We start from the raw sequence: 15,613 nt of genomic DNA, 5'->3' as shown, positions 1-15,613 counted from the left end.
TGTTCTAGGGAGTGAGGAACAATAGTTCAGGTAGCAGGAGCTCTTGAGGACGTTCTACCGGACTCATGCCTTCAGAACAGCCGTGTCTGGGTGTGTACACTGTCGTATGCATTGGTGTCCCACACTTGGTGTGAGGCTCCTGAAGACCAGGGATGGCAGGCAGTACTGGGTGCCCCAGAACCTCGTGTGGAAGCCAGTGTTCCTTAGATTGGGACCCTGCTTGAGACATGTCCTTGACTAGGGAAGTTGAGCAAAGTGAGGTCATCACAGTGTCCCTAATCCAGCACAGCTGAGGTCCTTTACAACCTGAGGGAGGCCAGACAGGGACACATGCCTATAATCCCAACACGGGAGGCTATGGTAGTCAAGACCAGCCTGGGCTAGACAGAGAGACTCTGCCTCCAAAACAGGCTAAAATTTGAACCCAGGACAGGCATACACAACCAGAATGCTATATGGGCCTGGAGATGGCTACCCATAGGCTAGGGGATGGGGGAGCAGAGGGAGCGGGAGACCAGACAGTTCCTTCCCCACAAGAACCACACCTGGATTTCCAGTCTCAACCATAGTGAGATGATTCACTCGTGACTTTAACCCCCAGATTAGGACTCTGTCACAGCCACCTGAGTGGAAGGGTGCAATGGACCTCTGACTCTCCCGTCTGTTTACACCTCAGTGGCTCCCCGCTAACTAATGTGTAGGGCATAGGAGTCACCTCATTCCTGGACTCTGCCATCTGACGGCTCTGTCTCTCTTCAGGTGATTCATTGACTGCTGCCATGCAGGGCTTCCGCCCACCACAGCCCTTAGCACCGTGCTATACTCACTGCCTGCCCCCCAGTCCTCCAGAGAGTCTGGACACTCTTGGGGACAGGCACCTTTAAATTAATCGTCTGCTTTCATCTAGAGGGAGGATCCCGGGACCCATCTGAGGTACCATGGCTATCCATCACTACCCAGAAGCAGGCTGGGCCAGCCCACATGATAATCCCACCAATGCTGGCTAACCAAAGGGACTCCGGATGGGGGTGGCCTGGCCCTGCCCATCCCTTGCAGGAAGCCAGGAGGAAGACCACCAGCAGACTCAGGATAATCCCTGGACCAAAGAAAGATATGAGGCCTATGTGCCCACTGACCAGGGAGGATCGGGACTAATGAATCGGTAGAATGCTCTAGAACTTGTCTCTGGGTATTCCCCTTGGAAAAGCAGGAGGAAGAGTCCAAGGCCAGTCATTCCTTGGCATGCCCAGGAAAGTTCCAGAACACAGAGGTAAAAGAGGAGGCAGAGGCTTCTGCTCCACACTGCTGCCTCTGTGGAACTGTTCCAAAGCCACTCACTCTTGGGGAAAGTTCTAGAGAGAGAAGGACCTAGTGTATTCAGCTGGGTCCGCCAAAGAGCAGGAGGCAATTTAGAGAGGGTGGTAACACTTGGAAAGCAAAGAGGAGAGGCCTCAGAGGCATCCCATCTCCCTCCCTCGTGGGCTCCTGCAGAGTCAGGGGATAACTACCTGCTTTACTCTTCTTCTTGGACACGGTGCAGCTCTTCACGGCTCCCACTTTGGAAAACACCTGCAAAGACACACGCCCGTCACCGGCTGCCTTCCAGACAGACTACAGCTGCCACCACTCCCTTCTGTGAGGACCTGTCTCTGAGGAGAATGAGGGGGCCCAAGAGTTCTAGGCAGGGCAGACAGTGTGTTGTCATCAGGCCACGGACTGGGGTTTCACATCCCTCCGCCCCCCCCCCCCAATTCACTCACTTCCTTCAGCGTCTCCTCTGAGGTGCTGAAGTTGAGGTTCTTAATAAATAAAGTGCATCCTGGGACACTTTCTTCCTCCTCCTCCTCCTCTTCCTCCTCCTCTTCCATCTCGCCTGTGGGGGCCTCTGCTCCTTCCCCTGACGTCTTTTCACCCTCTGGGTCGAGCGCTGGCGCCATCAACAGACAAACCAGTGCATTACATGGGGTCATTGCAAAGGCACACAAGTCTCAGAGACTAATGGAGCACAGACCCTGCCAGATTACAGGGGTTCTGCAGGCACTGGAGGGCTTCAGCAGGGGGAAGAAAGAGAAGGAGGGCGAGGGGAGAAGGAGGGGAAGAGAACTATAAGACAGGCAGGCAGACACACAGACACCCTGCTGTTGGCTCCATTTGAGAGAGAACAGATACTGAACACAAAACTCTTGAGTGCTGAACAGGCCCAGGCCCGCTCTAACTTAACTTTAAATTACTACACGAACTACTTTCTTTAACCAGGAACCTAAGCAAAATGTTACTTTTCCTCAAAAACAAAACCAAACAAAAACCCAGGGTGCTTAGTGAACTTTCAGATTAAAATTCGATTTTAAATTTCTCAAAACTGCAGAACGGGGATGGAACAGACCCTTCTCACTACCTCCAAACTCAAGGGATTCAACCCAAAGCTCCCAGAAGCACTGCTGTCAGAGATTCCAGCCCAAATGATGGTGACAGCTCTCAGTCCGGCTTCTGCCTGCGAGAGGGGCTTCCGTCCTGGAGCTCAGCTCTGCCCACCTTCCCATCCTTTCTGAAAGCCTCACATCACGAACCCACCCTGGTAAGTCCAACGGCTATGGCGCAGTGACCCTGCCTCCTCTCTGAAACAGTGGGAGACATAGTTGCGCCTTCTATGAGCCTGGCCCAGAACTCAGACTCAAGCCTTGGTAATCAGGTAAGTCTCCCAGCAACGCTACCACAGTGGAGGAAAAGTGTGACTCGTGATGGGGAGTGGGGACATCAGGTCCTGGGGAAGGCTCAGGAGGCTTGTGACATCTCTAACACATGTGCCAAGACCTTGAGCTGTTGCTTCAGGAAACATGAGAGCCTAAAAAATATTTTGGAGGCTTCTGTGTCTGAACCCTAACCATCAGGCAATCTCAGGTTGGTGCAAGGTTCATCAGAATCAGGAAAGCCATTTTCACAGGGAAGATGGTGGTAAGGAAGACGACGGCTCAGGAGGTGTGGCGCCCACTAGAGCAGGTGTCCCTTCTTGGAACTGGTCAGTGTCTGACACTTGGGGACATCACCTCAGCATGATAAGAAAGGTGAAGTCTTCAGGAATAAAAAATAGCTGTTTTTAAAAACCCAGTTTATCAATTCTTGCAACTTAAGTTGGTAGCACTTAGCCTTCATCCTCAGTTGGGGCCAGCAAAGGAACTAGTTTGCTGGCCTCATGCTCTAAGTCCTGGCCTGTGCCCCACTGCTGACCCTACCTTCCTTCTATCCCTGGTCTGGACTCAGGCCACTCTCAGCAGCATCCAGGGGACAGGAGCCTGGCAGCCCCTGGCATGTGCCTCTGAGCGTGATCAGATGGTCACAGGGAGACGACACTCAGCTTTAACAACAAATTAAGCTAGGAAAAGTTGTGGTCAGTATCCAAGTAGCAGGCTAGCTACTCCTAGTCCCAGCCTCAGAAGATAGGGGACTTCTAAGCATGGCTGGCATCTACTCTTAGGTGTCTGGCCAGAACAGTTCCAGTGGCCTCCTGGGTCCAAGGAAGGGCTGGAGGTGGCTGAAGCACCAGGAGGGTGGAAACAAGGTCTTTAAAAGAATTGCTCCTGCTTTAGCCCCAAGTGACAAAAGAAAGAAAAAAAAAAGGGTATCATGAAATCCAAATGGATGACAAGAAAAGCAAGAAGAACCAGGGAGAGGGAGTAAGAAAGGTGGAGGCCTGGGCAAGGGCAAGGGCTGGGGTGAGAAGCTAGATGCCAGGTGCGCTGCAGAGTCTGGAAGGAGCAGGGAAAAAGCCACCTCCACCTCAGTCAGTACAATGACAGACAGCCATGGGTGGCCACAGGGGGCGCCATTATAATCAGGCTGCAGGATTCCCCTGCCCCTCCCGACTCCAGGCTCCTGTGAGGCCCACAGCACAGCCTGTTATCAGCAGCCAGCAGCTTCGTGGGACCTCCCCTGACTCACAGCCCTTTATCTGGAGGTGAGGGTCTTGGTTGTGGGAAGATAAAACACGTTGTTTCTCTCCCTTGGGACCCATGCCGGGAACAGAAGCTCACTGCAGAAAAGCCTGCCCATCCCCCTCCTCCTTGCCTGTGAAATCCGAGTCTGGGTCACAGACACTCTTGGTCCTCACCCCACAGGGATGGGAGAGCTGGTGGCGCCTCAGAAACAATGTGCAATGGGCAGGGGGTGAGGGGGCACAGGATGGAACTCAGAGGACTTGGGACAGAAAGGGGACTGTGTAGTAAAATAAAGATAAAAAGAGCCACAGGACGCAGTGGGCCTGGGCAGGGCTACAGCCAGGGACAGCTTCCCAGTCCAAATATGGGTAAGTGCTCGGCCTTTCTCCTAGATCTGAGGACCTCGGTGCAGGTCACAGGTGGTGGCCCTGGAAACCAGCCCCTCCCAGGGTCAGAGCCTGGTGGGGACAAGGCAACAGAGCACCAACTCCAGACCCCAGACGCTGGTGTCAAGAAACCTCTAGTTCCAGAGAAAGGTCTGCACCCAAGGCCACTGACACTACTCAGCCCTACCAGGCCAGCTAGAAGCTCTCTGGCCAGCAGGCTCTGTGTGGGTGGCTACAAGAGCACCTGGAGAAATGCCACTTGGCTCCCAGCCTGTGGGTGACAACAGTGACCTTGGTCATTCTGGTGGCTATCATCCATGTTACAGATGCAAAGACAGAACTCAGAGAAAGGAGAAACTCCCCAGCCAATGCAAGGAACACTGGACAGCATGTGCATCTCCCCAGAACAACGCCACTGCTGTATAACTGTACCTCAGGATCCCACTGACCACTCACGGGCTCAGGCCACAACCACCTAAAGTCAGCTTCACACCACAGTGTCCTGACCACTCACGGGCTCAGGCCACAATCACCTAAAGTCAGCTTCACACCACAGTGTCCTGACCACTCACGGGCTCAGGCCACAATCACCTAAAGTCAGCTTCACACCACAGTGTCCTGACCACTCACGGGCTCAGGCCACAATCACCTAAAGTCAGCTTCACACCACAGTGTCCTGACCACTCACGGGCTCAGGCCACAACCACCTAAAGTCAGCTTCACACCACAGTGTCCTGATCACTCATTGGTTGGGGCCACCAAACACCTGAAGACTCTTTCAAACCTCATGTGTGCCAGAGGCTCAGGCACAAGCACACCATAAGCCAGCCCTCCCTGCAGAGGGATGGAGCTTCCCACAGTCCTCTACCTTTGAAGCCATCCTGCCGACCCTGCCCTGTGCCTAGGGCTGCATGCTGAGCACCTGGGGTACAGTGATAGACTGGCCCAGGAACAAACAGGGAGAAACAGTGTGCGGATTCCAGTGTCACCTGGCGGGGGTGGGGGTGGGGGGGGTGGTATATATCAGGACAGGCAGGCAAAGCCACACACCATCTTCATGGCTGGCTCAGTGCCTCACAGGCTGATGCTGCCGCCCAGTCGGGAGATGGGCCTCCTAGGGTGTGTCTCTAGGAACCCTGGCCCTGGCTAACTTTCATGCTTGACAATAGTACTTGCTTTATGCCAAAACGTATCACCCAGGTTCAAGTGTAGTTCAGAGCCAAGAAGGAAGGCAGCTGAAGGCCGGGGGTGATATGGAGTAAGAACTAACCCAGAGAGAGGTGGGCAGATCAAAGCTAAACACTTGCAGAACATCCACTGCCTGAGGTTCCAGCCCTCAACTCTAATGTAAAACAAACACAGGACTGCGAGAAGGGACGTCTCTTGACTTATCACAACCATGCTGCCTCCTAACAGAAACTAGGAAAGGGTGTGTAAAAGGTCTCACCAGCTACAGAAAGTGTCAGGGTCAAAGGGCAGAGACAGAAATGCCTTCCCATCTGGAACTATGGCCTCAGGCAGACCCTCAGTGGAGCGAGCAGAGATGTCACTCAACCCGGGCAAGAATCTGAGCCTCCATCTGCCAACCTCATTACTGGCCTTTGCTTTTCTTGGGGCAATATAGTCCTGTGCCCATACACATTAATATACAAAGACCATAGGAAGTGGGTGTAGTCCCAGCACTCAAGAGCAGAGAGGCAGGGGATCTGACGCTCGTGAAAGCCCTCACATCTGCTGGTCCACTGCCCAGGGTGACCCTGGCACGACACCTGGGTGCTTCATGTTCTCAGAGTGACAGCACTGCTGAGCCATCAGTCTGATGGGGGACAGTGATCCTGACCCTGACATCATCAGTGAGGTACCAGCTAGGGGGACCACTGCCTTTTCCTTTTCTGATCATGCAGCCACTGGACACCAGAGGCAATGTGGCACCCAAGCTGCTGCAGAGGGACCATGTCTTCTAGCAGCCACCTTGATGATGGAGACAAGATTTACACAGCCTCTTTCATCCCTGTCAATCACTCAAAGATTCTGTCCCTATAGCCCTCCACCAAGAGGCTGAAAGTTGGCCACCACATGTGGCTCACTTTTTAAAGGGCACTTGATGCTCTTATGCAATCTCTCTGCAGGGCATCTATCTGGCCAGTGGCCCAATAACAGTCTCAGCTGCCCTCGCCCTCTTCCCCCAACTGCTCACAGCATGGTGACCCCAGACTCTGTTCTTACCTGTCTCTGACTCTGCCTTGTCTTTCTCTGCAGTCTGCGCAGCTTGGGAATCTTTCTTCTGCGGGGCTGCGCCAAAGACACCAATTGGAGCCCATTCCAGGTACAGCGGGACATGATGAAACTGTAGGGACAGGGGTGCCAAGGTTGTAGGTCCCCATCAAAGAACTGGCTGGGAGACTCAGTGCCACCTGACAAAAGAGCATGGGGGGCAGAGGTGACAGGCACGGAGCCCTTCCTGCATAGGCCAGTCCCAGGACCCTTGTACAGAAAGATGCCAGAGTACAGCCTGTGGAGACTCCTGTCACACTGAGCCCTAAGAAGCATAAAAGTGTCAGACAGACAGAAATTCCTTGTACAGGGCTGAATGGTGGCTTCCCAAGACAAGGTCACATGTTGACCTTGAGCCCTGGAGCCTGTGACTATGACCTCTGCAATATGAAGCAGATCCTGGAGGGAGACTACCCTGTGCTAAGTGTGCTCTAAGTTTAATAAAAAACAAACAAACAAACAAACTCCCTGCCGGTGTGTGTGTGTGTGTGTGTGTGTGTGTGTGTGTGTGTATAACACCCATAATCCCAGTACCAGGGAGGCAGAGGTAGGCAGATCTCTGTGAGTTCAAGGCCATCCTGGTCTACAGTGTGAGTTCTAGGGCAGCCAGGGCTACACAGAGAAACCCTGTCTTGAAAAACAAAACAAAACAAAAAGCCCAGAGGGAGGAACGGTTTGAGCAAAGATGAGACTGGAGTGACGGTCAAGTCAAGGGTCACTGGGGTTATCAGAAGCAAGAAAGTAGGGGTCACACTCTGTCCTGCAGCTGGCAGAGGAGGGAAAGAACCTGCTGCTTGGTGGCTTGGGCTCCTGGCTGCCAGCTTTGGGGAGCCCAGACTCGGTTGTCTGATGCCACCAAGTTGGTGGCCACTTGTCACACAGTAGCCCAAGAAGCTCACACCTACTAATTTTTCTTTAATCAGAAGTCAGGAGGCAGCCCCAGGTACAGCTCACAGCCAGCACAAGGAGGGCAGCAAGCTCCTAGACGGAATGTGGACTTGGACAGAGCCTATGTGTGCCAGGCCCATGCCAGCCTGAGGGCGCCACCAAGATCAGCGGCCATACCTTGGAATAGGCCAGGTGCCTGAAAGCCTTACGGGCCTCCAGGGGCTCCAGGAACTCTACAATGGCTGAGATGCCACCTTCAGGCAGCAGCACACGGCCCAAGCTGCCAAAGCGGCTGAAGATCTCCTGGAGTTCTGCTGCCAGCGTGCCTGCTGGGAGGTTCTTCACCAGGATCACAGTCTTACTTCGCTCTGCTGCAGCCTGAGGGGAAGAGATGAATGTGTGTGACAACAGGAAGGTGACCTCAGCATGGCTTCAGCACTGACCATTGGTGGTGGCCCCATCAGGTCCCCTTGTGGACAAACCTGAAAAGCAGAGCTGAGGGGCTTGGTGGGGGCTGGGGGGACACGGGACTCACACGTTTATTTCTTGTGTGCTTCATGCCCCACAGACGGAACCACACCTCCCCCAGTTCACCCCAAGCCACACAGATTCCAACAGTTCCTGATCTCAACCCGGGCTGGAACACCCAGAGTGGCTCTGTGGGCTTCCAAAGGACAGAGCCACATCTCAGTGCCCAGGTTCCTTGCTGGCACTGCGGACCAGCTGCCCAGGTGTGGAAGGTAGGAATAGCTGGGGGCTTTCATCACTGGGTACACCCGACCTTCTGCAGGGGATATTCTGAGGGGCCACTCCTGCAGGCCTCCTCTTGGTTCAGGCTCCCATCACCCACAGGATCCGTCTACATCTCTCCAGCCTCCCTCCCGGGAAACCCTTTTCCAGCTCTGTAGTGGAGACCCACTACGTGCAGTGAGGGACTCACCTGGCTGAAAGAGTCCAGGCAAACGCCATTGTCGAGAAGGAAGCTGCGAACCTCCTGGACCAGCTGGGTCTCCCCCAGAGCCACACGCACTGCCACGCTGCCCTTGGTCTCCTGTGGGAGGAAGAAGCCTGGAGCTGTCAGTCGGTGGCTCAGAGGGAAATGCGTGTGGTCCACGCACATCATTCTCTATGCGGAGGCTCCCAGGACTAAGACTCCTCTGGACTTGTGCAGTAAACTCTGGACTCCTTGGTCCCTCCCCTGGCTTTCCTCAGGTAGCTGGCCCTGGTGTTCTTCTAGCTCACTGCCTGCAGGGGCTTCAGACTCATCCACCTCAGCCTCAGGCAACTCCTACCCTAGCTTCTTGTCACCTGTCATTTGTGTCTCCCTCCACTAGAGGGCACCAGAAGAGCAGGTGCCCTTCTGTCCTGAGTATGGCTGGGTTCCTGACATCTGAACCAAAGCAACTGTCCCTCTTAGGTCAGGCTGTGGCCGCTCAAAACAGTGGCCATGTCACCAAATGCGGCCTGCTCAATTCAGTCCCATGCCAACTATACACACCCACACCAAAGGAAGACAGGAAAATGGCTCGGGCTGTTTTATACTGGCATATGTTCTAACAGGAGTACTTTAGATAGCCTGACTTTAAACACCATGAAAATGAACCCTGCTTGCTTCTCTGAAACATGATTACTAACTACCTCATCTGTGGTTATGTGTTCGGTATCCAGGGACAGTGCTGACCCTGTGACAAGGGAGGGTGAGCTATGAGCAGTATCAACAGGCACCCTGGCTGACCGGGCCATAAGCTGCTCCCACTTCAGGGCTGGCCTAAGATAACTAACTCTGCAGCTGTCCAGGTCCAGACACCTGCCCCGCAGAAGATCTGATCCGATATAAATCACAGGCAGAGCCCCTTCACTCACGTGATCAAACACTTGGCTCTTAGTGGCGTTGTACTTCTGTGCAATGGCATCGGCTACAGCATTTGGTCCCATAAACAGCGTGTTCCAGTTGTGAGAACTGAGGAGTAGGGGCAGAACAGAGGTCACATAGTGGTTCCTTCCCTCCAACTCTAGGCCATGAGCCAAGCCCATGAGGTCTGAAGACCAGGAGACTGAGGGGGTCGCTAACATTCTCTTAAGCCAAGTCTCAGTCCTAGCTCTGGGCAGGGACTCTATACACCCCTCCTCCGATGCACGCTATGCTGCAGGTCACGAGGAAATGCTGTTTCTGCTCTCCATGTCTCACAAATGGGAAAGCTGAGGCCCTGAGAAGTGATGAACTAGGACTCCAGCACCATGAAGAGTGAAAGACAGGGCCAAGGGAAGTGGAGCCTGGGACCGGGACTCAGGGGCCACTGAGGGCTGACTAGGACCTGGAGCTGCTGACCCTGGACCAGGATTCAGGGGCCACTGAGGGCTGACTAGGACCTGGAGCTGTTGGCTTTGTCCATGGCTTCCTTCTTCTTCTTGTAAGAGGATCCCGGGGCATCTGCCTCCTGGCTGGCTTCCTTCTTGATAGTGGAAGGAAGGACGTGGAGCATCCTGCCCTGGAGGGAACGGAAAGAGGATGGAAACACAGGTTCTTCCCTTAAGGAAAATGGCTCCCAAAGGGAGTGTCACTATTGGGAGGTGCGATTTTTGTTGGAGTAGGTGTGGCCTTGTTGGAGGAAGTATGTCACTGTGGGGGTGGGCTTTGAGGTCTCCTATGCTCAAGCTTCCCTCAGTGTGACATTCAATCTATTTCCTGCTGCCTGCATGTCAACATGTAGCAGCTCCGTCTCCAGCACCATGTCTGCCTGCACACTGCCATGCTCCCTACTGTGATAATAATGGACTAAACCACTGAAACTATGAGCTGCCACCTCAATTAAATGTTTTCCTTATACGAGTTGCTATGATCATGGTGTCTCTTCACAGCAATAGAAGCCCTAAAACACCTCCTCTGGTCACAAGTACACTAGATCCACGTATGACTGGATGGAGACAGCAGAGGGACCTTGTGCTTTGTGGCAGTTTGAATGAGAATGATCCTCATAGGCTCATAGATTTGAAAGTTTGGCCCCCAGTTTGTGAAACTATTTGGGAAGGATTAGGAGGTGTGGCCTTGTTGGAGGGGAACACTGAGGTTTCAAAAGCCCACACCATCTTCAGTTAGCTTTCTCTCTGCCTCATGCTTGTGGCTGGAGAGGTAAGCACTCAGCTACTGCGCTGGCACCATGCCTGTCTGTAGTCACACTTCTACCATGACGGTCAGACTCACGCCCTGAAACTGTCAACCCCCAGTAAACTCTTTAGAATTTAAGACATTTATGTGTCAAAAGGCCGGTCACTGTAGTGAGGCCAGCTGACACCACCATGTGCAGGAAACACGGTTCACGTTTAAAAAGATTTAATTTATGTACATGTGGTGTGTGCCTGAGCCTGACTGTGTATATATGCACCACGTGTGCCGGGTGTCTCTGGAGGTCAGAATCTTCTGAAGCTGGAGTTACAGGTGGTTGTGTGTGATCCGACACGGCTTTAGGGACTGAACTTTGATCCTCTGGAGGAAATGTTCATTTTTCTTCTTTGTTTCCCCCTGTCTTTTAAGACGGGGTCTCACTGGCTGGCCTGGAAACTATATACAGACCAGGTTGGCCTTGAACTCACAGAGATCCACCTGCTTTTGCCTCCTGCGTTCTCCAGCTCTGGAAACTGTTCACAGCCCCACAAACCTGCATCCCGTCCTGTCTGTCCCTACCCAGTGAGAGAACATGAGAAGTCCACAGGTGGATGCAGGTCTAGCCTGGTGACAGTGACATGCCATCTATAGATCAGGAACAAATAATCCCAACAGGCAGCCTGGGACTCAAGCAGGTGTACCGTACGCACTACCTGTTACCATTGGGCATGCCCTGGCTACCTGCTTCCCACTTCACTGTCTGCCAAGAAGTATTTCAGGAGGCAAAGGGCACACTTTTCACTCAACAAATACTCTGTAAGTACCCAGTGTGTGCCAGGCTGCCACAGAAACCAGGCCCCTGCCTTTAGAAATTCCACCCTCTAGAAACTCACTTGAGGTGACAGCACGGCAAGTCGCTGTGAGCAGTAAGGTCTAAAACAACAACACCACACCCACACCCACACCCACACCCACACACACACACACACACACCCCTGCTTCCTTGAGCCCAGCAATCTGACTAGTCCTGAGCAAACTTACCTGGAATACCTGCCCATCTACCTCGGCATAGGCCTTCACCGCGTGCTCAGGGAACATGAAGGTGACGAAGGCAAAACCTTTGGGCTTCTTGGTCAGGCTGTCGATGGGATAGTGGAGTTCTGACAGGGGACCTGGAGATGGGAGAAGTGCCAGTCAGCTGCAGGCCAGAGCACTAGCATTGGGTATTGGCCAGGGAAAGGTCTGGACTGGTGAGATCAACAAATGGCTCTTCTGGACCAGCCCAGGCTGCTGGGTCCCACAGGAGAGTATGGCAAAGGCCAGCTGGCTTAGCCACCCAAGGTGTGGGCTATCTCCCCACTCTGCTGCCTGCTCTATAGGCTGCCTTCCCTTGTCCCTGTCACTTAACACGCACAGGCCTGTTTCCTCACCTACGAAATATCACAAATCCCTGGTTCACAGAACAGGTATGGGTGAGCTGTACCAACACACGAGGGCAGCCAAGGTGGTGGCATGTAAGTGCCATGACATTCCCACACAAGACAAGCAGAGCTTTCCACTCTGAACAGGCCTCCGTTCTTCCTGAATGGACACCCACAGTCTAGACAATCCCTCTCCTGTCCAGTCTGGCCGTACCAGGCAGGAGGCAGGAGAGCCTGGCAGGACAGCTGTGGGCACACTGGGAGGTTTCACCACCACGCCTACTCTCAGGACCCGGTTCTTGGATGAGCTACTTCAGGCATGCTGCAAGTGTTAGGGTCTCAGCCCCATTTAGAGCCCTGCTGCCCCCTGTGCGATAATCCCGGCCCCATGGACAAACATAGCCCCGAAACCAGACAACTTACTGGCTGGTGAGTTTTCAGTGGGAGAAACTACAACAGCAGCAACACTAAGGAGAGCATGCAAGGCCCCGGGCCCAGCCCTAGCACTGTTAGGAAGAAAGTTAGCTCTGGGAAGGACTGACCAACTGGTCCTCAGAACAGGACAAAAAGGACATAGTGCTGGTCTCTCCAGCCAAGCCAGTTCAGGGTCCTGAAAGTGGGGAGGGGAGTCAAAGAAGAGAGGATGGAAAAGGCGGGGGTGGTCAATTAGCTGAGACAGCTCAAACTGGCGTCAGGGTGCCCTTGCAAGGGGCGCGTCGTGCAGAGAGGCTGTTAATCTTTCCCTAGTGAACTCTTCAGGTTTAGGGGTACTTTAACTCCCTGGCATAGTCTTGTATCTTTTTTTCCCCTTGACAGAGGGTCTCACTGTATAGACCAGGCTGGCCTGGAACTCAGAGATCCATCTGCCTCTGCCTCCTGAGTGCTGGGATTAGAGGCTGAAGGGTGTGTGCCTCTGGGCCCATCTACTTAACAGCCTGAGATCCAGGCTTTTAAGGAGGTGTTCTTTACCTGGGAGTGACCACCCTGGTGGGGGGGGGGGGCACAGAGGAGAGAACAGCACAGGAGGAAGGACCTAGGACCTGCTAGGACCAGAACCACTGCTGCTGGGCTTGGCTCCTCCATTTGTTAAGGGGTACTCCTGCTTCCTGCTTATTTTAATTAAACTCCTGACTGCTTGATTCTCTTTTAAAAGCTAAAACTAGGGTAGAGACTGGAGGAGACCAAAGGATCCCTTTAATAACAGCATTATACACCCAACAAAAAGACCAGCCTCATGCTGGGCATCTTTAATCCCAGCATTCCAGAGGCAGAGGTAGGTAGGTAGATCTCTGAATTTGAGGCCAGCCTGGTCTACAGAGTGAGTTCGAAGCCAGTCAGGACTACGCAGAGAAACCCTGTCTTAGAAGAAAAAAAGGCACTGTAGTACACTCTGGTAACGCCTGCACTCAGGAGGCTGAGGCAGGAGGATTGCTACAAATTCAAGGCCAGCCTGGGCTATATAGCAAGATTTTTGTTTCTAAAACAAAAAAGACTTCTGACAGCCAGGTGCCTCGGTGTCTATTAAAGATGGGACGGCAGTGACACCAGCCTGAGACACCACTCTCCCCTCTGCTCCACACTGGGAGAGTACAAAGGCTTGTCCATACAGCAGGGGAACCTCTAGATGATGGAACCAAATCCCACCCAAGACCAAGTGGATGCAGCACCCACCATAGGCAGAGAACAGCTTCTCCAAGTCTTCCTCGGAGCTGGTGTAGGACAGGTTCCGCACAAAGAGCCTCCCAGAGTCGGCCAGGTCCTCCTCCTCCTCATGTTCCCCGAGCGTGCGGCCCTTCCAGGGTGTGGTGCTGCTCTTTGGGGGGCTGTGGGCCTTGGGGGCCTTCTCCCTGAAGACCTCAATATAGCGTCCACCTATATGAAGACAGGGGCCATGCCTGTATGTGCCTGAAGTTGGCTGAGCTTCCCGAGGGTGGCATTAGCTTCTGCTCTGCTGCTGTCCTCCCAAGTTAGCCAGTGTCACAGGCTGTTCCAGGGAACTGGAGCTCAGGTCAGCACAGCCTGCCGCCCCCTGCATGTCACTCCGGTGGACGGCATTATGTGCCATTTCTCCCTTCCCTTTCCCATGTTCACTCTGTGGCTGTGGACTCTCTGCTCCCTGTTGGGTCCCCAGAGTTTCAGCACCACATGTACAGGCAACACAGGCGCGACCTCACTGGCGTCCCACACACTCACCCATGTATTCCCCATGTACAGACAACACAGGCGCGACCTCACTGGCGTCCCACACACTCACCCATGTATTCCCGGTTACTCTTCAGAGCTTTCTTCACGTCTTCTTCACTGCTGAGGTCCACGAAGACACACCCTGAGAGAGGACAGTGACAAGGAGAGTCACAGGCAGAGCTGGAAAACCTAGCTGTATGGAGATGTGGGTCCTGGGAGTGAACGCCATGGTGGTGCAATGCTAGCTTCGGAGGGGTTCCATCGTTTACGCTGTGGGGCACGCATTTAATGACGCAAAGATGCACTGCATCCTTTTATGTTTCGTTGGTTTAACTCTGCGAAGCTGTGTTACTTTTTCTGCCTAAAACACCCGATTGTTCTAATAAAGAGCTAAATGGCCAATAGCAAGGCAGGAGAAAGGATAGACGGGGCCGGGTGGAGAGAATAAACAGGAGGAGAAATCTAGGGAAGAAAGCAAAGAAGGGAGGAGTGAGGAAAGGAGAGGAGGAAGCAAGGGGCCATGGAGTAAGAAGGAAAGGGTGACATACAGAATAAAGAAAGTCCAGAAGCAAAGCACAGCTAAAGAGAAACAGGGTGATTCAGGTTAGAAAAGCTGGCTAGAAACAAGCCAAGCTACGGCCAGGCATTAGTAGAGAATAAGTCTCCCTGTATTTATTTAAGTGAGAGCTGGGTGTGAAAAAAACCAAACAAAACAAAAATTCTGACTACACCGCATGGCCTTCCTGCCCGCCAGCCCCACTCTGCTCCTGAACATTCCTTAGAGCAGTGTGGGTGGAGGCAGTGCTGTGACTCAGTTCAGCTTGGTCAGGGCCACCTCCACGGCCACTGTCCTTGGAGCTCAGATCCAGGCCTGGAATCTTTGCTGACCCTGTGAGGCAGCAGAGCAGGGCCACCCTCTCTTAGAATAGTTAAGTTACAATGCCCGATGTCACATGGGGATTGCCACAACCTGGCCCAAAGAACAAAGGTTTTCCACATGAAATCTGAGGAAGTCCTTTCTGTTCTCTGTTCTGTTCTCTGCAGAGACATCACCGACCCACCATGCGTCTCCCAGAGACAGTGGCTCACGCCCTGCCAGACCAGCTAAGGGACCCCTCCATGCATGGCTGAGTCCCACTCCCCAGCTCTTTCCCGGCCCTGCTTGCTGCCCTGGAGGGACTGTGCTCTGGGCTGGTCTTGACTGACAGCTCGGACACACTGCCTCCGGCTCCCTGCCCAGTCTATAAAGCAAGGCACCGCCCTCACCACAGACCAACGCTGCCACAGTTCTCAAGGAGTGGGCAAGGTAGCCCTCGGTGTTAGCTCCTGGGCTCCTATGCTGCGAAGCTGGGATGGAGCCCCTTTAACCCCCACTGCCCTCTTCAGGATTAAACATGAGAACTGGCTTGGTACAAGATGTGATAA

At 53.5% G+C, this 15,613-nt stretch overlaps 1 protein-coding gene across 2 annotated transcripts in view; it reads right to left on the bottom strand.

The window, feature by feature from the left end:
* Rbm19 (RNA binding motif protein 19) overlaps nucleotides 1-15,613 on the bottom strand; it is an 80,932-nt gene that overhangs the window by 56,510 nt on the left and 8,809 nt on the right. For both annotated transcript variants that reach the window (XM_075982052.1, XM_075982059.1), the window contains 10 exons: nucleotides 14,259-14,330; nucleotides 13,676-13,876; nucleotides 11,625-11,755; nucleotides 9,851-9,969; nucleotides 9,344-9,440; nucleotides 8,421-8,531; nucleotides 7,658-7,858; nucleotides 6,545-6,665; nucleotides 1,761-1,927; nucleotides 1,509-1,569 (listed from right to left, as the gene is read on the bottom strand). In XM_075982052.1, the coding sequence (XP_075838167.1) occupies nucleotides 1,509-1,569; nucleotides 1,761-1,927; nucleotides 6,545-6,665; nucleotides 7,658-7,858; nucleotides 8,421-8,531; nucleotides 9,344-9,440; nucleotides 9,851-9,969; nucleotides 11,625-11,755; nucleotides 13,676-13,876; nucleotides 14,259-14,330 (1,281 nt within the window). The remainder of the gene's footprint in view (nucleotides 1-1,508; nucleotides 1,570-1,760; nucleotides 1,928-6,544; nucleotides 6,666-7,657; nucleotides 7,859-8,420; nucleotides 8,532-9,343; nucleotides 9,441-9,850; nucleotides 9,970-11,624; nucleotides 11,756-13,675; nucleotides 13,877-14,258; nucleotides 14,331-15,613) is intronic.

The sequence above is a fragment of the Microtus pennsylvanicus genome, chromosome 1 (genome assembly GCF_037038515.1).
Source record: "Microtus pennsylvanicus isolate mMicPen1 chromosome 1, mMicPen1.hap1, whole genome shotgun sequence".
NCBI lineage: Eukaryota > Metazoa > Chordata > Mammalia > Rodentia > Cricetidae > Microtus > Microtus pennsylvanicus.
Note: the sequence above shows the minus strand (reverse complement) of the source record. Positions and strands in the feature narration are given on the sequence as shown.